Source organism: Notothenia coriiceps, unplaced genomic scaffold (genome assembly GCF_000735185.1).
Source record: "Notothenia coriiceps isolate Sejong01 unplaced genomic scaffold, NC01 NC01_scaffold00022119, whole genome shotgun sequence".
Classification (NCBI taxonomy): domain Eukaryota; kingdom Metazoa; phylum Chordata; class Actinopteri; order Perciformes; family Nototheniidae; genus Notothenia; species Notothenia coriiceps.
The window spans coordinates 163,748-186,479 of record NW_011354820.1 but is presented as its reverse complement, the minus strand read 5'-3'; the positions used below and the strand labels follow the sequence as shown (position 1 = coordinate 186,479).

General features: G+C 42.1%; 2 protein-coding genes across 3 annotated transcripts in view; one reads left to right on the top strand and one right to left on the bottom strand.

Annotated features, from left to right (window-relative positions):
* elmo3 (engulfment and cell motility 3) overlaps positions 1–13,598 on the top strand; it is a 23,541-nt gene extending 9,943 nt beyond the window's left edge. The window contains exons 5-21 of the mRNA XM_010780681.1: positions 539–589; positions 890–1,059; positions 1,458–1,557; positions 1,657–1,808; positions 2,529–2,607; positions 3,319–3,369; positions 3,486–3,608; positions 5,174–5,296; positions 5,375–5,479; positions 5,825–5,933; positions 6,062–6,198; positions 9,993–10,156; positions 11,074–11,186; positions 11,296–11,400; positions 11,503–11,582; positions 12,218–12,298; positions 12,392–13,598. Of these exons, the coding sequence (XP_010778983.1) occupies positions 539–589; positions 890–1,059; positions 1,458–1,557; positions 1,657–1,808; positions 2,529–2,607; positions 3,319–3,369; positions 3,486–3,608; positions 5,174–5,296; positions 5,375–5,479; positions 5,825–5,933; positions 6,062–6,198; positions 9,993–10,156; positions 11,074–11,186; positions 11,296–11,400; positions 11,503–11,582; positions 12,218–12,298; positions 12,392–12,604 (1,956 nt within the window). The 3' untranslated portion in view covers positions 12,605–13,598. The remainder of the gene's footprint in view (positions 1–538; positions 590–889; positions 1,060–1,457; positions 1,558–1,656; positions 1,809–2,528; positions 2,608–3,318; positions 3,370–3,485; positions 3,609–5,173; positions 5,297–5,374; positions 5,480–5,824; positions 5,934–6,061; positions 6,199–9,992; positions 10,157–11,073; positions 11,187–11,295; positions 11,401–11,502; positions 11,583–12,217; positions 12,299–12,391) is intronic.
* fbxl9 (F-box and leucine rich repeat protein) lies at positions 6,210–22,732 on the bottom strand. 2 transcript variants are annotated; one of them, XM_010780683.1, is made up of 13 exons: positions 22,427–22,732; positions 21,482–21,583; positions 21,178–21,312; positions 19,949–20,128; positions 18,070–18,375; positions 17,705–17,921; positions 17,227–17,384; positions 16,911–17,126; positions 16,571–16,783; positions 16,276–16,493; positions 15,290–15,429; positions 14,809–14,862; positions 6,210–8,137 (listed from the first exon to the last, which is right to left on the bottom strand). In XM_010780683.1, exons 1-12 carry the CDS (start codon positions 22,478–22,480, stop codon positions 14,834–14,836), a joined length of 1,968 nt encoding a protein of 655 aa, XP_010778985.1. In that variant the 5' UTR covers positions 22,481–22,732; the 3' UTR covers positions 6,210–8,137; positions 14,809–14,833. The 2 variants fall into 2 exon arrangements, with proteins under 2 accessions (XP_010778985.1, XP_010778984.1); XM_010780682.1 differs by lacking the exon at positions 6,210–8,137 and having other exon boundaries at positions 14,343–14,862.

The window sequence follows — 22,732 nt, the reverse complement described above, 5'->3', positions numbered from 1 at the left end:
TTTTTGTTATGTAGCAATTGGTATTTGTCTGTGTTAAACAAACCTTAGCAATTAGGTAAAAGTACATTTTATGCATTGTTAAAAGAAAGAATACTGGATCAGCTGGTTGAGTTGGGGCAGGTACATCAGATTAGTCTTTTGCTGATGTTCTGGGAGTCCAGTGCAGCTTCTTCTCAGAGAAAACCGTTTTTGGTCGCAGAGATGCGAAGAACTTGTTAACCTCGTGCATCTCACAGACAACACAGTTTTACCCTCAACATTTAACTCTCTTCTACTTCCAGTCATTAGAGTGTCTGTGCTAATTCAGTCCAAGCTTTTTCTGCACTTTATAGATGACTATATTTGTAAGCGTGAGTTTGTGTATGGGTTACTGTGTGTATTGGTCTTCTTACTGAATACACTGTATGTGTCTGTGTGACTGTGGTTTACTCATTTGTATAAATGTGTGTTTGACTTCCTCTGCGTTCCTGTTTATGTCGGTCTGTTTTAGTTTTCAACAGTTTTTGAATCCCCCTGTGTGTTTGTTTGTGTGTTGTAGAATCGTTTGGACATAAAGAATGGCTGCATTCTGCGTCTGACCAAGGCACCGGTGAGTCTGCTTCGACCACGCTACTCTTTCACCTCATTCTTCTCTCATTCCTCCAGCCTCTGTCTCTCCCTGGCCCGTCACACTTTTATTTACGTTATGCGTGCTGGAAATGTACAGAATCAGATGAATATACAGACAATAGGATAAGTCAGCACTGATCGGTCACTAGAGAGTTGACCGTGTGTGTGTGTGTGTGTGTGTGTGTGTGTGTGTGTGTGTGTGTGTGTGTGTGTGTGTGTGTGTGTGTGTGTGTGTGTGTGTGTGTGTTCGTGTTCGTGTTCATGATCGTTTTGCTTGCAGGGCCGATGTGCAGAAGACTTATACAAAGGCATCCAGAGCTCGGACTCAGGCGTGCGCTGTGATTCGCTGAAGGAACTGGCGAGCGTTTCCACAGACGTGACCTTTGCTCAAGAGTTCATCAGCCGAGACGGACACCTCTTATTGGTCAAGATAGTAGAGGACTCTAATGAGTGAGCGCTCAATGTGTGTCTGTCTCTGCATGTGTACTTTTTCAAAGGATGTGGTCAAAACTGTTCCCCAAATAGATACCAGTGGTGCCATGGGGTGAAGTGGTTCCAACACATAGAGCAACATATCCTGCTGAGCTAAACATGTAAAGAAAAAAAAAAAAAACTGCTGAATATTTGTATTTAAGGCCACACATCTTCTGCTGAAAGTTTGTTGATACATTTCTTAAATGTTTTCTTTTCCAATTTTGTTTAAAATCTAATATTTAGTTTATTTTGAGCATGAGCAAAGTCTGTTCAAATGCTATTTGTCAATGCAAATGTGCAAGTAAAAGAAATACCTGTATTAATGTCCTTCAATGTACTTATCATTTCATTGTATGTGTGTGTGTGTCATTCAGGAGTAACGCGATCATGACCCACACTCTGACAGGCTTCATGGAACTGATGGATCATGGGATAGTTTCATGGGAGAACCTCTCCTGTGTCTTCATCAAGAAGGTACGGTCTTTCTCTGTTGTTTTGTCGGATGTCTTTTTCTCTGACTGTGGTCACACTCTCTCTTACTCTTCTTCCTTCTGTCCCTTCCTTTCCTTCCAGATTGCCAGCTTTGTCAACGCCAAGTCGACCGACGTATCGATGCAGCAGGTGTCCCTGGACATCCTGGAGAGCATGGTGCTGAGCAGCCACAGCCTCTTCCTGCAGGTCAAACAGGAAGTCACCATGGAGCGGCTCATCGCTCACCTCCAGGTGTAAGTAACTGATAGATATGGACTGACTCTTAGAAGCCAATCATAAATGAGCTGCCACACCTGCCTGATATATGATTTTCTTTGTGTTTCAACCTTGATTATTCCACCAGTTTTAACACTGACCAGAAATGTCATTGGTGTTACTAAATCCCACCGGCTACAATGCAAAATACGGCCAGGGGTCAAAGTACTTCCTATCCCGACTTTTCCCTCTCTTACTCGAACAGACCTGTTTTAGAAACTAACATGTAACAATGCATTTAACAAAATATTGTCTGTATTGCTTTATTGCACAGAGACCACCTTGTTCATCCAGAGCAAAGCAAATCTAATCTAATCCAAACCACTTTCAGAGGTTCCTCAGTGGCAGATAGTGGAAGAAAATAAAGACTGATGACATAAACAAATCCCCCACAGTGTTCAGGATGTGCTGTAAAACGAAAGAGAAAACTAACTCTGAAAGTGACACATCTGTGGGGGGGGGGTAGGGTGGGGTGGTGATAAGTGTCAGCATTGTCTCTGAAACAGGAAGTTTTTAAATATGTAAAAAGACTAATGCTGAGAATTCCACTGTCTCTACCATTTATTACACCAACATTTCACAGTTGTCAGTTCACAGAATTGAATCTTCCACTCCTAAAAGCCTCTTTATGAAGCCGTAGTAGAACATTGAAATGATGTGCTTGTCTCACTTCCTGTGTCCTCTCTGATTGATTCCAGGACCAATCCGCAGATACAGACCAAAGCCATGGCTCTACTTATGGCACTACTCCAAACTGCCGGAGATTCGGACAGACAGGTGCTGCTGCAGTGTGTCTCTTAATCTCTAATGTTTCAATCACTTCCTCTTCTCATTCAACTTTCAGGCATGCACACAAGTTGGTATTCAGTTAGTTTCAGGGCCTTCCTTCCAGATAGTGTAGCCTGCAGCTGTTAATCGCTATGCACTGTGCATACTTTAACTAAGCTGTTGTATTTCCTAATAAATCATCTCAATGTTTTACAATTCTAAGCTTCAATATCCCAGGCTTATGGGCATGCATGTGACCGGGAGTGAAGGGTGTTTATTTGCGTCATCAGGCCATTACTGTGCACGCGCAGTTTCTTACAGACAGTCTGGAAATTAGCCATTTATCTCGTTCTGCCCGCTCATCACAGTCCAGCCTTTCTCTCCCTCTGTTCCTCTCTCATTGTACGGGAACAGTTCCCTCATTCAGCCCCTGTCTCCCTTTCTCTCAGACTCTCTTTGTTACTCACACACACACTCACTTCCTCACTTTTACAGTAAGTCAACAAATCCACCCTTCTTATCAGCAAATGCATCCCTGAACCAAACTAGGCTGGGCTAGAGATGCATGTACCAGCAAGTGATGATTGTGTCATAAAGGTCAAAGTCTTTACCCTCACTAATATCAATGTCCCGCCCACTGATCTGTAACTGACTCTCTGTCGCCTCCACATGTTGGAAACATGTTATTGCACCACAGTAACACATTTTTCTGTTTTGCAGGATATGTTTGCGTTCCTGAATAAGAAGAATCTCCGACAGTACATTTATAAAGTAAATCATCTCACTCTTGACATTTCATATTGTTTTCTGTGTCCCAGTGATAAAATGATCTCATAATTGTGCAGAGGAATGGAAATAAAGCAACAATGTTTTGTTATTTGTTGCAGAATATCATCCACAGTTCTGGGTCGGTCCAGGACAAGATGGCCCACTACCTCTATGTCCTACAGTCCGTTACCTTGAACCACCTGGAGCCTCGCATGAGGACGCCTCTGGACAGCTACAACCAGGTGAGCTACAACACACAAGGCACACGTCCGATCGTCCGGGACGTGTTATTTACAATATCGGACAAGTACATTCCATTGACTTGTCCGATGGACAAGTGACGTTTTGCGCCCATATTTATTGACAAATTATTGATAAATTCAGCTTACAAAAGGCAGAACTCATTCGCAAATTGTCCGTGTCTCCGCGGGCCGCAGCTCTCTCTCTCTATGCTCCGGATCAGCTGATCGGTGCAGCTCAGCGTCTCTCCCTCTCTCTCTTTCTCTCTCTCTTTCTCGTTTTAGCTCCTATGTTGTTAATATTGACCGCCAGGGATGTCAGTATTGTTTATGAAGCAGGGTATAGAAAGTACATTATTGAAATGAAACTACTATTTATTTACTTTTACAAACAGTGGGCAGCCGGGCAGCTGCAGCATGTGTATTGCATGACATGTGTTCAACAGACTGTGTGGTTGGACTCTGTCTCACAGGCAGGTTGCAGTGTAACATCAGAGGAGACTGGGCCAACTGTACATTCTCAAACTGCACCACTTATAACTAACTAAACAATGCAGAGATTATTTTTATATAATGTTATTCAATAACCGTAAGAAAATGAAACAGTATGAAGTGATTTGTAAATAGGAATACAGATTTGACTTAATGTTTTCATATATATATTTTTCTCCCAGTGAAATTGGCATGGGACTTATTTTTACCTTCTCAAAGAACCGGAATCAAGAACCGAAATCGAAAAGCATAACCGGAATCATTAAAATCCAAACGATACCCAACCATGGATGTATAATAATAAGAATGTGTGATGCAGTAAAATCTTACTTACTCACTTACGTTAGCGCTGTCGTAAAACCGTGGGAAAATGTAAAATACGATGGCGAAGAAGAATATTCCAGTGGCCCTAATCTTTCAGTGAAAAATGTATTCGGACAAGCCAATTGCCAAACTCACTTGTCCGTGGACAAGTACTCTCTAAAAACGTTTCCTTACGCTGATCCATAGTCAATGTATGTCCTACTGTGGATGGAGGTCAATACGCTCCCAGTCTGAAGAAACAGACAGGAGCACAAAGCAATGAACTGCTGTGAAGGGGGACAGCTGCAAAGCATAGAACTTAAACGTAATGAGGCGCACCTAAAAGATCAATATCGGTTTAAGTGAGTGCTCTATTTAGATCACACTTTAGCTTGCGGTTTGACAGCCCATTCTGACAGGAAACTGAAGTCATTATATATTCTCTGTTCAAACCACTATACTGCGTTCTTTTGGTTAGCTTATCCAAACTAGAGATGTGCCCATCACCATTTACTGAAGAAGATACATTAATATGATAAGTACCTCATAAAACTCAACTTCAAAACAACTCTACTTTTAAATTGTACATATCTAAAACACAATAACTTCTCACTGATCACAGATTTTGTTGTGCTCAGCTGTTCCTTGGTGTAAAGCCAGTTTGTTGTTTTTTTCTGAGCAAATGTTTTTATCTTTCATCTTAATAAATGACCAAAGTATGAAAACACCTGTTAACACTAAACATCTATCTTTCTTCTGCCTCCGTCCTGCAGGAGCAGAGAGACGTCCTTCACGGTTTGCGGCAGACTGCGTTTGAGACGGAAAGCGAGAACAGTCTGAACAACGAGAGGCGCCGCTCGCTCTGCGCCAAAGAGTTCAAGAAGTTAGGCTTCTCTGTAGGTGGCCGCTGTCAGAAGTCTTTCCCTGATGTTTCTGTTCCCTTCTGCGATTAATATTCTCTTTGATCCCTTCAGAACAATAGTAACCCCGGGCAGGACTTGGTGCGAACGCCTCCTGGTCTTCTGGCTCTGGACACCATGTTTTACTTTGCCTCACGCTACCCTGACGCCTACAGCAGGGTGAGCAGGATGGATCTGCTTGTATTCCACCATATAAAGAGTTTATGGCTCTGTTCAATATTTTTCAACACATTTTCAGACTTTTGCAATGTTGTAGCTAGCATTGTCCTCAAGTATGTCATTAACCTGAGCCGTTTCATATTAGAAATGATAAAGAAAATCCCATTTTGATGACCTGATCTTAATATCTCATACATGTTTTGGTTGTCTAACACAGGATAAAAGTGCAAGTGCTTTATAACAGTTGAAAAAGTCAATACTGTCATGTTCTTGTTGTCTGTGTAAGCTCTATGACAGAGGCGTCACTTCCTGTCCAGCTGAATGTCCATTGTGTCCTTCCCCCAGTTTGTCCTGGAGAACAGCAGCAGGGAAGACAAACACGAGTGTCCGTTTGCCAGGAGCAGCATCCAGCTCACACTCATCCTGTGTGAAATCCTTCGCATCGGAGAACCCCGTGAGTTCACCTCCAACCTGCGGCATAAGAACCATGTTGAACCTCTGGTAAAACGCACTCTGCAACTGATCATCTCCATTTGTTTTGCTTTTCCTTTCCATCTTTTCTATTCCCTCCTCTGTTAACAGCATCAGAGACGAGATCTGACTACCACCCCATCTTCTTCAGTCAGGATCGGCTGATGGAGGAGCTTTTCTGCGTCTGCATTCAGCTGCTCAACAAGACCTGGAAGGAGATGAGAGCCACACAGGAGGACTTCGACAAGGTAGGCTAGCTTCAAACTTATCAGGCTGTATATTCACTTTAAAAGAAGAGTTTAATTTTTCAGGAAATATGTCCAGCGATGGATGAAAATATCAAAATATACCCACTCCTCGTTTACAGTCTTAGCGCTAAGCTAAGCTAGCCAACTGCAAGTAAAGCTGCACATTTCCATATACAAACACGAGGGGTGCCTTAGTCTGTCTCAATACTTCCAGTTCATAATGAGGTATGATAGGTATCTGATCCAGAGTTGTGCTACTCGACCGTAACCCCTACATATAAACATGATAGTACAACAAATGTACAGTTTGAGGCAGATCTTCGTACATGCTGTAAATGCTCTGAAAGGGTAGACCTTATCCTAGTTGTACTGTTGGCATGTTTGTCTTCATTTCCACTCAGAAAATCCAATAAAGACAGGAGGAAGGAGGAATGCTGAAGTCAAAGGCAGATAACTCAATTTGTCTGTGCTTTTCTAAACATACGTTATGCAGCAACATAGTCCCCTGATACAGTCGCTGGAATCGCAGCTCCAGCATGGCTTAAAGCTGCTCCGACTGTTCTTGTGTGTACAGAGAGGACTAGGGGTATTCAGACCCCAGACCCCAGCAGGTCTTGCAAACAGCTCCCGGGACATTATGTTGACCAGGCCATATCACAGATACACTTCTTTAATGATGAGATCTGCTAAATAAACCCTTGGTGTGTGGATTGTTGTCTTGCACTGTAGCGTCATGAATCATGATACAGCTCAGCAGCTCTAACTTTAATTTCACTTATATTACATCAGAGCTGTGATCAAAACTATTTAGATAATATATGAATACAGAGATTTCTGGCTTTTCTGTTTTATATCAAATTCAAGTGAATAATAATATGTTGGGTTTACCAAGATGAATCAAGCCCACCGTGAGTTATGTTAATAAACGACATGAAGGTTTCAAAGTCATTGAACAAAAGGGCAAGATCCTCCAGACTCCCAGTTTAACATCACTCTTTTACGAGAGCCTTTAAAGAGTTGTTTTATGGTGGATTTGTGTAAGTTTGTGACTTTGAATAGCTTTATTCTCATGCTAACCGTCCCAGAGCTGCCCCTCATGGAGAGGTGATCCTGCATGAGGAACACACATGGAGCCCCCAGCCTCAGTGTAATGATAGAGTAATGGGCTGAGCCCAGCTTTCAGCAGCAGGGTCTTGTCTGGGAGAAATATGGAGGGTACTGAAAAGGAGAGTGGCCTCGCTTTTGTCCCAACCATCACACACAACCAACAACGCCCCTCTCCCGGTAGTCATAAAACTCGGTGACCTTTCACCCCTCGGGAGCGGGCCAGTGTCCCGAGCGCCAGGCAGGCAGACCAGGCTTTTGTTTCGGACCATGGACCCCTACCCAGGGTGCTTTGGGGCAAGCACAAAGGGGCATGAGGTGGACAAAGAGAAGGGTGGTGGGCGGCAGAAACAGAGGGAGAAGGAAACAGGGAAAACAAAGCGCTCGGGAATGGGGAGTAATTACACAACGACAGAGGGGAAACCTCTGGAAACAATATGAGGGGGAGCAGGGGAGACAAGAGAGGGGAAGATGGTGGGAAAACAAAAATCATGTTAGGATTTCTTACTTAGAGAATGAATTAGAAGTGTAAGTGTTTCAGGTTGCTCTAAACACCCTCTGTCATAACGGTATCCCTCCACACACACACACATTTATCACATGCTGCAGGGTGTTAGGGAACAGCTGCCACCTTCGCTCCCATTGGCCACTTCAGCTAAATGACAGAGGGGCCGGACCAGCGTGTGTGTGAGAGTATCTGAGGGTCTGTTTACAAAACAGCCACAGGCCTGCACTCTCCTGTCATGCAGTGATCGCTGCCTCTCACTTTCACTGCGGGTCGTCCACGTCACTCTCCTCCCATTGTTGACGAAGGGCTCACCTCATAGTAGTACTGCTGCAAGGAAAATGGAGGTAAGGTTGTTTTTGGTTTTGTTTCTTAGTCAGTATGCATGTCAAGCAGTTTGTTGTTTGTTATTCGGCAGTCGATATCAAATGTTCCAGGTGCAGAGTTAAGGGCAATTTGTATCCATACTTAAAGCTAAACTGTTAGAAATATGTGTCTTCACAACGGAATTGATTTGTAGCATAAGAGTCAACATGACACAACAGTGTGAAGTGGCTGGCTGGTGTCATGTCAGTGAGGTTACTCTGGCTCGGGGGGGCTTCAGCAGGGAGAGACTGTAGTCGCGTGTTCACACAATACAATGTGAGATTCCACCATCTGTACTCCCACTGCTGCCAGACGGAAAGACTCTCCATGGCACCAACAGACTGTCATGACATTTCAGTTTTTTATATAATGGAACATTTTCAGAGCGGTCTCGACGGAGCTGTGCTAAAAATAGGTCAAATTACTCTTTCCTCACCGATTGCTCCCAATCAGTCAAATGGGGTGTGAGCAGGAATGATGTAGGTCAGCAGAGTGTGAGAGAGAGAAAATGAAAGCAGGACGAATACAGCTGAAACAGGCTTCTAGCTTTATAGATTTTTGATAGATGTTGCACTATTTACAGCTGAGGCACGTATACTGAAGGCAGTTATTGATTTTACACATGTGCAGATTTTGACCAACTGCCCTCAGCTCTTATCTCAGGGTATCGGCCCTCGGGGTCTCCCCCTGTCTCTCTGAGTGAGCTTCAGTTTAACAAGTCATGCAGAATACACACACACACACACACACACACACACACACACACACACACACACACACACACACGGGAATGGCAAACGCTGAGTCAGTGCTAGAGCCTTTCAGTCTGTGGGTACAAATTGTTTTCAAACTAAATATATGTTCGATTGTTTGAATTCTATTATTATATATGAACCCCAGGGAAATAACATCCCAGTTATTGATTGTTCTAATTAAACGTTGTTGGGTGAATGTGTTGGGGGGGTGTGGCAGATAATTCGGTTAATAAAGAGCGTGCTGATCAATGGCTGGCCCCTGAGAGAGGAGGGTACTCAATAGGTGGTTGGACAGTGTGAATCTTTAACCTTCAACTGGTGAAGGATTTAGGAGGGAAACTATTTGAATGGATTCTTTTCCATTAGGAAAGGGGTTTGAATAAGTCATTAACATTTTAAAAGGCCATTGGTTAGGGTCTTTTGTATTGACAACCCAAAGGGTAATTGTGTCAGGAATGTATTCTATTCCTCTAAAAGTAAGACTTTGATAGGTAATAAAATATCTTAAATGTATCTTTTAAAAGAAAGAAAAAGATTTGGGAAGCAGGGTTAAATGAATCTGTTAAAATGTTTTTTTTTAAAACATGAATCAAATTCTTTGACCATGAATGTCATTCAGATCAGGATAGTAGAACAAACGTATTTTATTTGTGGCTGGGACCTTCCATCTGTTCCCCTCTAATAAAATATAACATTTAGGATAATCATTTTACGTTTCACTGGGCCAAAATGTTTTATGTTACATGTTATATTTATCATTGTCTAAAGGATGTCTTCATTTTGACATTGTTCTTCTCTGCTGCTGTCGTTGGATGATGTGTACAAGTTATGTCAATCTCACTGAATCTCTCTTCTGAATGGCACTAAAACCCAAAAGCATCTCTGAATCCAGGAGACATGTTAGTAGGAAAGAGAAGCTGGGGTTACAGCCCAAATATAAATACAATTCAACACATCTCAACTTAACACGTCCTTATCGCTCATCCCTGCCAGACAAACTGGAGGCAGTCCGCAGGTGTTCCTACATGAAACAGTAAGTGTGTATCATCTCTCTCTGTCCCCAGGTGATGCAGGTGGTGAGGGAGCAGATCACCAGGACCCTCTCCAGTAAGCCCACCTCCCTGGAGCTCTTCAAGAACAAAGTCAATGCCCTGAACTACAGCGAGATCCTCAAACTGCGGCAGACGGAGCGGCTGCACCAAGAGGAGACCCTCGCTCCCCCCGTACTGTGAGTAGCAGGATCTTTAAACATTAGAAACAATTCCCATGTTGGCACAATATTTGGATTCTCTGTTCCAAAAGCTTGGCCGGAGATCCAGCAGCTATTGGTTTTCCAAACATTAAAAAAAGGGTTCAGATCCTGATTTAGATTGATTGTTAATATGTAGAAAAGTCCAGCCACACAGTGTCGGAACCAGCTCAGCTGCTCTGCTGATGACTGCAGGGAGTTTCCACCCCTATGGAAGCTGCTGTTTGTCACTAAACACTGCGTGTAGCAGAGTGATGCTGTCACACTGAATGTGGGGGGCAGAAGTTATTGTCCATGCTTTAAATCCCCTTAGGCTTTCCTAATCAATTAACAATGAAGACAAATGTCTTTTCTGGCGATGTGTTTTATTTTTTATGTTATGTGTCTGGATTGGGTTTCCTTTGGTTAGGTTGTGAATGCTAACTAGGCATGGGAGAAAGGGACCTTTCAAGTCAGGGCTAAAATAATTGGGATTCACAATTATATCCCGATTATCATCAAAATATGCTTTAAACTATTGAAATAGCCAAATATAATCCGTTTGGTATACAGGTATTCAGGGAACCTTAGATTTTATTAAGAAAGACATATTTGTATTGCATCTAAGATATGACCGATCTTTCTTTAGTAAAAAAACAACCTGAGATTAGGTTATCATACATCATAACGCCAACCTTCTATTTACCATAATAAACGTATTGTGAGTTTTTTTTTGTAACAATCTGCGATTAAAAATGATATATATATATACTGTATATATTCTGCCATCTCTAATGTAACACCATGTGATGGTGTGTGTGTGTGTGTGTGTGTGTGTGTGTGTGTGTGTGTGTGTGTGTGTGTGTGTGTGTGTGTGTGTGTGTGTGTGTGTGTGTGTGTGATATAATAATATCCAGGGAGCTCAAAGAGCGCCTGAAGCCGGAGCTGCTGGAGCTGATCCGCCAGCAGAGACTCAACAGGCTGTGTCAAGGAACCATGTTCAGGAAGATCAGCAACCGACGCAGGCAGGGTGAGAGGACACACACACACACACACACACACACACACACTCACCCTTACAAACAGCGTACAGTGTGTATTTTTCTTCTAACCTCTTAGACTGTTTGCTTTTTCCTCAGATAAACTGTGGTACTGCCGCTTGTCGCCCAATCACAAAATGCTTCACTACGGGGATGTGGAGGAGGACACGGACAATCCACCAATAGAAACACTGCAAGAGAAGAGTGAGTTGAAGCTGGACTGGGGTGTTGCAGATGTTAAGATTCACATATGTTCTGTATCAAGACAAATCACACATCACATCCCTTTCCATTTGTTCCCTTCAGTTCCAGTGGCAGATATCAAAGGCTTGCTGACGGGAAAAGACTGTCCTCACATGAAGGAGAACAAAAGCAAACAGAACAAGGTGGGCAGCACTCCTCCTCTCAGTATGATGTACTGTATATCATCGATGCAGAGTGATCCCCTCATCTTTAGGACTATTCTTTGGAAATTCTTATCTGACGGAAATGTTTTTCATGCTTTTCTGGTTATTACCCGTCCCCTTGTGTGTTATGTTGCTTTTTATGCATGTAAACGGTCTGCAGAGTCACAAACCCTCAAAGTACACCCTGTAGGGAGTAAAACTCTAACACAGAAAATACCTGTCTATGCTGCCCCAGAACGCCTCGTTGGAGATTTCTCTTTTTCCATTGCTCAAAGAGCGCAGTAATACAATTATCAAATCACCATTCTAATTCATTTTATGAGTTTAATTTAACTGATTTGTTAAACATTATTTAACTTGATATAAACGTATTTAATTGTGTTAATGCACATTATTTAATTTCATATTCTGTTCTTGTACATATCATATTTAATTTACGTGTATATAGACTTTAGCACATTTTGTATTTTTGTATTTTATTACATATGTTGCATTGTTGGAGGAGCTCAGGTCAGAACCATTTCATTGCCATTTCTATGCTGTAGCTATGAGCATATGCCAATAAAAACTTTGAATCTTGAATCTATTAACACCCTTTGTGTCCCTCGCTGCAGGAGGTGCTGGACCTGGCCTTTAGCCTCACATATGATGTAGAAGAGGACAGCCTTAACTTCATCGCCCCCTCCAGAACTGATGTGAGTGTTGTGGAGTATCTTCCTCTTTATCACAGTTAAATGTTTCTGTGTGCATGACGACAGTGATATTAAACCTCCCTGGCGTCCTCTCAGTTCTGCCTGTGGACAGATGGGCTGAGCGTGCTCCTGGGCCGGGAGATGAGCAGCGAGTCCACGCGCAGCGAGCTGGAGATCCTGCTCTCCATGGAGATCAAGCTCCGCCTCCTGGACCTGGAGAACGTTCCCATCCCCGACTGTGCGCCCGTCATCCCCAAACCGCCCAGCAACTACAACTTCTGCTACGACTTCAGCCAGACGGAGCAGTAGAGCAGGATGTGTGAATGTGTAAATATATATATACTGTATATGTGTGTGTGTGTCTGAAATAAGAAGTGTGTGTTTGGTGAGAACTGACCTGTGCATCCGTGCACTTATTCCTATTACACAGATTTATAACATTAGGTTTATGTGGTCTTCTGCATCCAAGTGAAGAAAACCTGTGGAAACTGCTACCTTTTGCCTATTGACTGTATTTGCATTAATTCAACATATTTCCTCAGAAAAATGAAATCCTTCTTCTTCAGCCACTCAATTAATGGTACTATGATTTAGTTTTGTTATCATTTTATATCTCTAAATATATCTTAAACGATGTATGGTACATGGAATGCTCCTGTGTGCGAGGGTGGTTTTTATTGGTCGAGACGATAGACGCTGTGTCTCTAAATGCTGGCTGTGCTCATGTTTTTATGTTTTTGAATGAGCATGAATTTGGACAGTGCTTTTTCACGATGTGGTATACATTACACTCATTTCCAACATAAGAAAGACAAGTACAGTATGTGTAGGTGTGGGACAATGTGTTGGTTAAATGGGTTTTGGTACGGATCCCAGAAGCTGTGGATCCGAGATGATCTGTACGACTTTTATTAGATGTGTTATAGTGATGCAGATCTGCATTAGGTACCATGCTGACTTAACATATCAAGTTTTACAAAGAGAGACACAAAGCTTATCAAACTATATCTGTATGATACAGAATGCAATAAGTGTTCCTGTGTAGGATTTTTTTTAAATGTTGGATCAGATCCTGAAATGGAAAGATTTTATAAAAGGTACTAATATGATGGAGGCGACATGCCTATCACAATGTGCTGCACTCTGACTCAGCAACACTCAGTGGCTTCTCAATAACTGACACAGGTTTGTTTGTTTCGCACCATCACTTTTCCTCTGCAGTGCAAACTGGCACTCTGTAACAAATATCCACTTTGAATCACACACTTTGGAATAAACAGTTTGATTTATGAAAATAAAACAAGCATGTGTTTGTGTTTTAGTCATCGCATAATAGCCAACAGTTGACTACTATGCTGATAGTTTATTTAAAAAATGTTTATTTCTCATCTTTACAGTCTATAATTCCTCCTCGGGCATAGTGCAGCAGACAGTGTTACAACAGTACAACATTATTCAACATAGCACACTATAAAGGAATGAACTGCTGGTAAGCTTTTAGTATCCAGTTATCACAGGTCATGTCCAGATTTTCATTAGAAAATAATAAAGACTTCATACTTATTACCTCAAATAAACGGGCAGTTGTCAGAGTAACCTTAATACATTTAACTTTATTTTATATGGAGGCTGTAAGCACTGCTGACATGTTAAAGGTCCCATGTCATGCTTTTCCGGTTATTACCCGTCCCCTTGTGTGTTATGTTGCTTTTTATGCATGTAAACGGTCTGCAGAGTCAAAACCCTCAAAGTACACCCTGTAGGGAGTAAAACTCTGTCTGTGCTGCCCCAGAACGCCTCGTTGGAGATTTCTCTTTTTCCATTGTTTGCTTCCTGAGTATAGTGACGTGACCACACCCAATCCGTGGAGACACACACACACACACACACACACACACACACACACACACACACACACACACACACACACACACACACACACACACACACCTCCAACAAGCCGTTTAGGACAGAGAGTGAATACACATACTATACAGAGATGCTGTATGAGAAACCAATGTGAGTTTGGGACATTGAACAACGTAAATCTATTCTAGTAGACCTCAACAATGGAATTATGATCAGTAGAAATGACCATGACATGGGACCTTTAAGGAAAGCCATTTCAGAAGAGACCATGCTAAATAAGTTATTGGCCTTAATTCTGGTCTAAAAGTTGAAAATATTTAAGGACACCTATTTAACTTCATATCAATCTTTCCTCCTACTTTAGCAACACAGATACGTTATTTTAAGAAAGAATTATTCTCTTGTTTTGTTATAAATAAATTATCAAGAAAATGAAAAACACCTTACAGTGTGAGCTTTAAAAATACCTTCTTCAGCTGCTCAAAACAACATAAATGTGCTCATGTTAAGCAAAAGGAGCAATGTAAAGTGTAAGAATTTAAAATATGAAATATATAATTACATTTTTATATAAAAAATGTGCTTTAAATCTCAACAAAATGATTTCTTATGGGATAGCTTTTATATATTTGTTCCTACCTTACCTTCAGCTATGCAAGTCTTTCTGAGTTACTTTTTACGATAACAGGACCTTGTTTCTGCAAGACAATTAAAACAAAAAGCAAAATATGATTTATTGTGAGCATATTTCCTTCAAACTGTGGCAGCTGCGTCTCAGTCTACAGGGTTTCTCTTGGTTTTAACAGATCCATGTAGAGGGAAGTATGTTTTCAGTCAGTTTTCTCCACCGTGTCTAGTTCTTTTTGACGCCACGCAGAGCAACAAATGTTAGTATTTCCACATTAGAGGTACCTCTCTCACACTGAACACACACACACACACACACACACACACACACACACACACACACACACACACCTCTTTCCTTCAGCTCTTGTGCAAATTTCTCAAATGTGCAAAACTCCTGGAGCAGTCTTTGGTCAGCAAGTTTTTGTCTCTGAAAAAAGACAAGTGGTCTTCCAGGACATTCAGTCAGTCAGAATGTAAGGGATATATCAGCCCCACCTATGAATTTGTGGTGGACATTCTCCAAGAAGGGCAGCCTGGATTGAAGGAGGTCCACCGTTGTTGGGGAGATGTTTTTGCACCTTGAGATGTCGAGTGTTTGCAGACGGTCACAGTGCTGCAGCAGGAGGAACAGAGACCTGCAGGAGCAAAGGTCAAGAGATCAGGAAGCAATCCTTCAAAATACAAACTTCATATCTTCACCAAAGCCTGGTTTATCAATCTAGATAGAGACATCGGATGTTTGTCTAACTTCTCTTCAATATAATGGAACTAGATGGCCCTTGCGTGTGGTTCTCAAAGCTCCAAAACGTTTTGGGGTGTTTTTTTCAGAAACCATGACCCGGTTACTCAAAATAACCCACATACGTTGTTGTGAGCAGTTTCATTTAGGAACTATTTTCTCTCTACTAACCAAACTGTATCACCATCAGGAAGCGTGCATCTATTTAGACAGCTAACGTTAAAGCTCAGCTGAAGAAGACAACATTGACATGTGAGTAGATGCACCCAGAACACTCTGAAACCTAGAATACATACGTATATCATTTGATAAACAGAACTACAGGTAAAAGGAAAAATATCTGTTTTCAACATGAGGATGGAATGAGAATCAGAATACTGGAACTGCTACCTCCGCGACCCGACCACGGATAAGCGGGAGAAGATGGATGGATGGATGGAGAATCAGAATACCTTTAATCGTCCCACAGAGGGGACATTTGCATCAAGAAAAGAGCCAAAAGAAGCTTAATATTATCCAAGGAGCATGCATTAAAAAATATTAAAGATACAAAATAAAGATTACACAATTTGCAAAGTACACATCCAGTATTAGTTCTGAGATATACCAGTCAGGTACATATTGCACAGTTATTAACGGCATATGTATATATATTGCACATATTGCACATCATTGGTATTGCAATTGGACTGTCCCATTATTTAAGGGGAAACAGACACACATAGAGATTGGTGCCGCTCACCTGTCAGTGATGTTGCTGCAGCCGGAGAGGTAGAGGTGCTGCAGCCGGTGGAGGTACGGTGCAGCTTGAGCCACTCCGCGGTCGCTGATGCCAGGGCAGTGGCTCAGGGCCAGGCTGGTGAGGTTGCGACAGTGCCAGGCCACCGAGGCCAAGCTGGCGTCCGTGATCTCCGGCAGCATGGAGAGCGACAGGCGACGTAGGTCTGGGTAACGTAGCACCTGAGGAGAGGAGAGACAGTATTATCTCCTGCATTCCTGCACCAAACTAAAACATTTGGCTCTCCTCCGCCCCCCACCTGGGTGATGCTGCTGTCGGTGAGCTTGGGGCAGGCGGAGAGGTCCAGCTCCTGCAACCTGTTCAGAGCTAACAGAGACGCTCCAGCTTGCTGCTTGAACTGCTGCAGGTCATTCTGTGTCACCAGCTTGGGTTTCTCCTCAAAGGGTAAACGCGGAGGCTGGAAGAAACCCATGTTGCCGAAAGTCCGGGTGAATCTCGGACCCTTGTCTGCCTGTTGAGAAAAAACAATTAAAGGCATAGTTTGGAAAATGTAAAGTGTAATTTAATGATTGAGACACCCCCATTTTGGAGAAGCTAACCGTATATAAACCCACAATTTTCTAACATGTGGTTCTTACCGTCTCCTGGTCAGGCTCACATTTGGTTGCTTCCACCATCCCCAGCAGACCCCAATCTGTGATTTCTTTACACAAGCCCAGCCGCAGAACCACCAGCCCCTGCAGGTAAGTGGCTATAGCTCGCACAGACAGGTCAGTCACATTAACACACAATGTCAAGTCCAGCTCACGGAGGGTATTCCCCAGAAGCTGTGTGAGAGAGAAAACTGCAAAATCCTGAAGACAGAAACAGAGACAACATTATTTGTAAATGACAGACTTACATGTTAAAACACAGAGAAATACAGCCTCATACTGTCACTGCCCACTGACTGACCCGTATGTAGGTGCAGCTCTTGAGGCTCAGTGTGTCCAGCTGTGCTCGGGCAGTGGTGCATCCTGTCAGGCCTTTCACTATCTCTGTCCCGCTGACGTGCAGACACTCAGACAGGTCCAGACTCCTCAGGGAGGACACTGACAGTAATTCAGCGAGGCCTGTGCCGACACAAAATGATCTCTTTGTAAAAGATTTTCCAACAGACGAAATTCTAGGGTAGTTGATGTGCATGGAGGCTTAGCTGAGGGGAAAACAGTTTGAAGAGCAACCATATTTTCACACCTAACTCAGCAAATACGGACTTATTTAGTCTTATAAATACTTATCATACATTTTTACATTGAAATAACAAATCAATTTAATTGTTGTTAACAGAAAGGAACGTAAACGTATTTGTATTTTTCTGTTAATATGTAAGAATATTTTCTTCCTTGACTATTAGTGAGTTTATTCCTGGTAAAAAATACATAATTTGCACCTTTTTCAGTGATCCTCCAGTCGCGGGACAGAGAGAGCTGTGTCAGTGCCTTCAGGCCCTGAGCTACGGCGTCCACAGACCTGCTGGTCAGCTCCGTGCAGGCACTGATGTCCAGCCTCTGGAGGCTCGGCTGGTGCTTCACCAGAACTTCCATTGAGTAATCAGTCAGCTCCTTACAGCCGTGCAGACGCAGTTCCTCTAAGACCAAATCTGGAACCTGAAACAGAAGGAATATAAAGTGTTAAAAAATTCTTACAAAAAGGTGTTATCTATGAGGCGAAGCAGTTAAAACGTTTTATCGTCAAAGAATGTAAGGACCACTCAAGTAATAGAGAAGCTGCAGCAGGGCCTGGAGGTAATCCCACCTGTGCAACAGTGCGTAGTGAATCGGGTGTGATGGAGGTTCTGCTGAGGTCCAAAGCTACGAGAGTCCATCTCTGCTCCGTTACCAACCTCTTCAAGTTCCTCAGTGACAGCAGTGCTGACGAATCCTTAACAGCCCCTGCTGGGCACCCTTGATACGGGTCGAACTCAAAGGCGATATGGCAGCCGGCCAGCGAGAGGCGGCGTAGGCCAGGGGTACAGCTGGTGAGCCGGTTGAAGGTGAGGTCGGAGAGGTAGCGCAGGTCGGACAGGTCCAGCTCCTCCAGACCAGACAGAGCTGACCTCACCTGGAACAACAAGATGGAGTTTGACCTGAAAGCCTTACTACGTTTATAATTAGTATGAAAGGTTACATTTATCAACTTTTACTGAGGGGAAACACCCATCTGTTAGTCACCCTGATTGCAATTATAATCACTGCAGATGTTCTTATTCCTCAGCGCACTACTCTCTACAGAGAGACTAACACTAGCAGAGCTACAAAGGCCAAAATGTAGGAGAAAGCAAAACCTAATACTGCTTCAAAGACAGAGAGCAGAAAAAATCCACAAAAAAGGTTTAAAGTTTGCTGACTCACATATTTTATACAAAATAAATTACTTTATTTGCTATTTGTTATTAAACATACTATAATTGTATTAGTTTATAATTTAGTATACTTAAACATGTGATTTAAAGTAGCTTAACCACAAAAACATGTCAGTAATTCCACTAGATTAAAAAGCTAACATGGCAGTAGCTGTAGCTAGGTTGGGGTTTTATCTTCACCATGACAACATTTAGCATGTGTCTTATTTAGCTATGTGGAATAAAACAGTGAGATACCAAGATGTTGGTTATTCAAAATATTTGTTTTTATTAATGTGATTAGATTAAGGTTTAGCTAAGGCTAGCAATGGCTACCTCGCAAACTAGCTGCTGTATCTTTGCTACAGAGGGTTCAGTCAGTGCAGATTCCGAATTGGCTGCAATATTTACATGTCATTTTCATCTTCACACCACAGGGCTTTTCTTCTTTTTTTCTACATGGTAAACTTTCTTCTTCCATGTACAGTAAATAGGTTGGTTAACTAACTAACACTGCATGCCAGATGGTGCTGCCACACTTCCTCTACACAGTGTAGTTTCATGGGGGCTGGATAGTGACCTACATTCTGCAGTAAATAACCATTCCATTGAATTAACCAGTAAATAAGTAAAGCTGGGCAATGTAGCACTAAAACTAAGCAATGTAATAACATAAAGAGATGCTTGGTCAAGATTGTGCAGCAGAAAGATGTGAAAACAACCAAACTGCTGGTGGCAACTGACATGAAGTCCTGAATATTTACCAAGGGATGTGTAAGAAAATAACAAATGAGGAAATATTAGTTACTGAATTATTCTTAATAAAGCAATCAATACTAGATCATGGACATTCTTGAGACCAGACTGCAAAATAATATGTTAAATAATCAGCATCGAAACATAAGCTCAACTCTGATATCAACTCTAAATAAAGTGGTACAACCCAATAGCTTATCTCTTCCTTCTTCCCCCTCGATACGGGTCGAACTCAAAGGCGATATGGCAGCGAGAGGCGGCGGGGCGAGGCTTCTTCTTACATATTTCATTAGCTTGACTTTAAACTAATGCATCATTACTTCATTAAAGCCTTACTGTTGCTGTATACGTTTGGATCCCCCTAAAAAAAAAGGCAAACGGACAGGGTTCGAATCCAACCCACAGCCCTTAGCCACATTTCATTTCCTTCTGTCTTCCTTAATTTCTCTTTAGCTGTTTTATCAAATATAGGCCAAAGCACAGACACATTTTACAGAAAAAAATAATGCCACATTTAGAGAATAGAGTATATAATACCTGGTGTCTGTGCTCCTCTCTGGAGAGGAAAGCCCCAGACATGAAGAGGCTGTCCAGACCCCTGAGGTCCAGCCTGCGGAGGGAGGTGAGGCGGGGGAGGAGGCTCAGCAGAGAGGCCTCTGTTATACTGCTGCCGGGCAGGGCCAAGCTCTCCAGCTTAGAGCCCAAACACAAACCCACCTGAAGGGGGGGAAAAGGCAAAGACAATCACATAAGAAAGAAAAAAGAAACAGGTTGGGGCTTTGGAACGAAGAGACAAGCGTGGCAAGAGAACAGAGTTGAATTTACTATCTGCTGGATAGGACCTTTTTATGGGAGTTTGATGGGTAATCAAAATGATTAGAGTGATACAATGCAAACACTCAAGATAAAGCAGGTTTCAAATCATATTTCTGGCTGACTGCAATGTGAGCCTTTGAGCATTTTTAGCCAGATGATGTGCAGGATGAATACAATCCAAACAACTTTGGTTTGCTCAGTCTTTTTTTAAATGGCTCTCACATAAGCCCTTGAGGTAGGGAAAATGTCTGGACCTACGACAAATCGTGTGATCATTTTAAGTGAAAATACAACGCTAGTGCTATCAGGGTTCACATGACAACAGCAATAAAGTTCCCAAAATAAAAGCTACTGTTTTAGTAGAGAAGGATGACTTGTCTTAACACACCCTATTAGAAATACTCAGCAATTATATATTTCATCCATCCAAATCTGCTCCCAATTATTCTCCTTTGGCCTTAGTCACAGTGACTCCACCCAATTGTTGGGTCATTTTGAACCCTCCAGTAACGCATCTTGGCCCTTGGTCATCTTGTCTATTTTCAACTACAAATGTGACAAGAGGATAGAGTAAAGTAAAAACTGAATGCCAAAAAAAATCTACTTTACTGCAAATGGGACCTTAATTTATTAATGGTCATCAGGATGTAATAAAGAACACTTGAAACTAACAATTGAAGCCATCAAAATGTTACCGAGTCAATAAAGGAAGCTAGAAGAAGGGTCATTCTCTCATAGACTTCTATACAACCAGATACATTGCTTCCTGCTAAGTATTAGAAAGTATGCAGGTTAAGGAACTTCCACTTTTTGGATTCGGGGGACATTTTCTCTTGACCATTAAGAGCGACTTATTTTCGGTTAATACGGAAGCTAGAGGTGTTCTTCAGTTAACACCTGCACACATCCTAACGAGTAAAGACTTTTTTAATCATGTGAGCATACTGTACCTCCTGGAGCAGTGACCTGGACATGCTGAACCCATCGAGCTGTTTGATAATCAGACTGCAGCGGGACTTCCTGCCCAGACCCTTGATCAGCTCCAGGGACGAGGCTGAAGCCGGGAAGCTGAAGGTGAGGTTCTTCTGCACAGAGAGAAACAGAGAAGAGGCATGGAGTTTACTTTGCCCCAAAGCTTTACACACTCATGAGTCATGCAGATCCTTCTACAGTCACTTTTCAAATAGTTAACACCCTGTTTTTTAAGAATGTACAATGCCGATTCATCACACTTTATTCCCTGAAGCTAATTACCTGAAAGTGGAAGTCTTGACTGGCGTAGTACCAGCTGCGGCAGACCAGCGAGGCATCCTTCCTGTCTGAAGCGTGAAGAAAGCTCTGGATGTAAACTATGATCTGAGGACAGGAATACAACGTTAGATTACATTCAAATGTGTTAATGCTGGAAGAGGAAATCCACCCCAGGGTCACCTGACAGTATGTATTCCCTCAAAAGACAGCATATTGGATGACTGAATGACATAATGTCATTTGACAAGAATAGCAATGTCATAACACGTCCTAATCCACCAGCAAAGGACTTCTGCTCTACTGAGACCCGGGAATTGACTTATGGCCTCTGCCAGGGACAGGGCACTGAGGCCTTTATTACAAAACCCCATGCATACAGCCTGTTTGAGTGAGGTTCTGTGAAAATGTAAACCTTGGCTTTTTGGGAGCCAGCAAAGCACATTTTCTGTCATTTCAACATAGCAGATATTTCACATGTATGTTCTTTATAGGGACATGAGAGTCATAACTATATTATATTAAAATTCTAGAAGTGTATGATCATTTTAGCCTTTTAAATCAGCATTTTAACCCGTATCCCTTGGTGGGGCCATTGGGACTTCCTTTTTCTTCATTGTATTTTCATACTTCAGAAAACAATAGACAAACGTGACAGACAGTTACATTATATAAAACCTGTTAAAAGCATACAGACTTCCTTCAGTATTACATGTATGTATTTGTATATTACAGATTGACAATACAAAATAATTACATTTTCTTTTTTGAGATATTTTCGTGATATATTCCTTGAACCCCAGTTCTTAAATGAAGTAAAATATAATAATTCATACATTAAAACCTTTTTTTATTCTGGGATTCAGCCTAGAATAAACTGTTATGAATGTTTAAATAAACAGAAGAGTCTGTTGCATCTTCTTATTTATGTCTACTAGTACATGAACTCACCTCCAGAGGTAGCTCAGGTGTTGCTATAATGTCCTCCCCATTGCAGTCTTCCATCTCAGCTTCTCCTCTGTTAGTATAAACAAGTCCGCACCATCACGAGGGGCTCAGTTGGCTCTCACTGATGCTAGCTAGCTGCAAAAGTAATTACCAATGCTAGCGTTCATGCTAATAGCTCATGCGTATATTATAAACCGTTAAATGTATCCGGAAACTGAGCAGTAATATTACCAGATCAATGGAAGCCAACAGAGGTATGTGTTGCATGCTGTCATGTCACTAAGCTACTTTATCCTGCACTGTACAACA

Excerpts from the sequence above, each read along its gene's own strand:
- fbxl9 (XM_010780683.1), bottom strand. The coding sequence starts at position 22,480 with ATGGAAGACTGCAATGGGGAGGACATTATAGCAACACCTGAGCTACCT. Across the intron at positions 18,376-19,948 it reads GAGAGGAGCACAGACACCAG|GTGAGGTCAGCTCTGTCTGG; the intron begins GTATTATATACT and ends TTGTTGTTCCAG. Across the intron at positions 15,430-16,275 it reads TGCAGCAACATCACTGACAG|GTCTCTGTTCCTCCTGCTGC; the intron begins GTGAGCGGCACC and ends TTGCTCCTGCAG.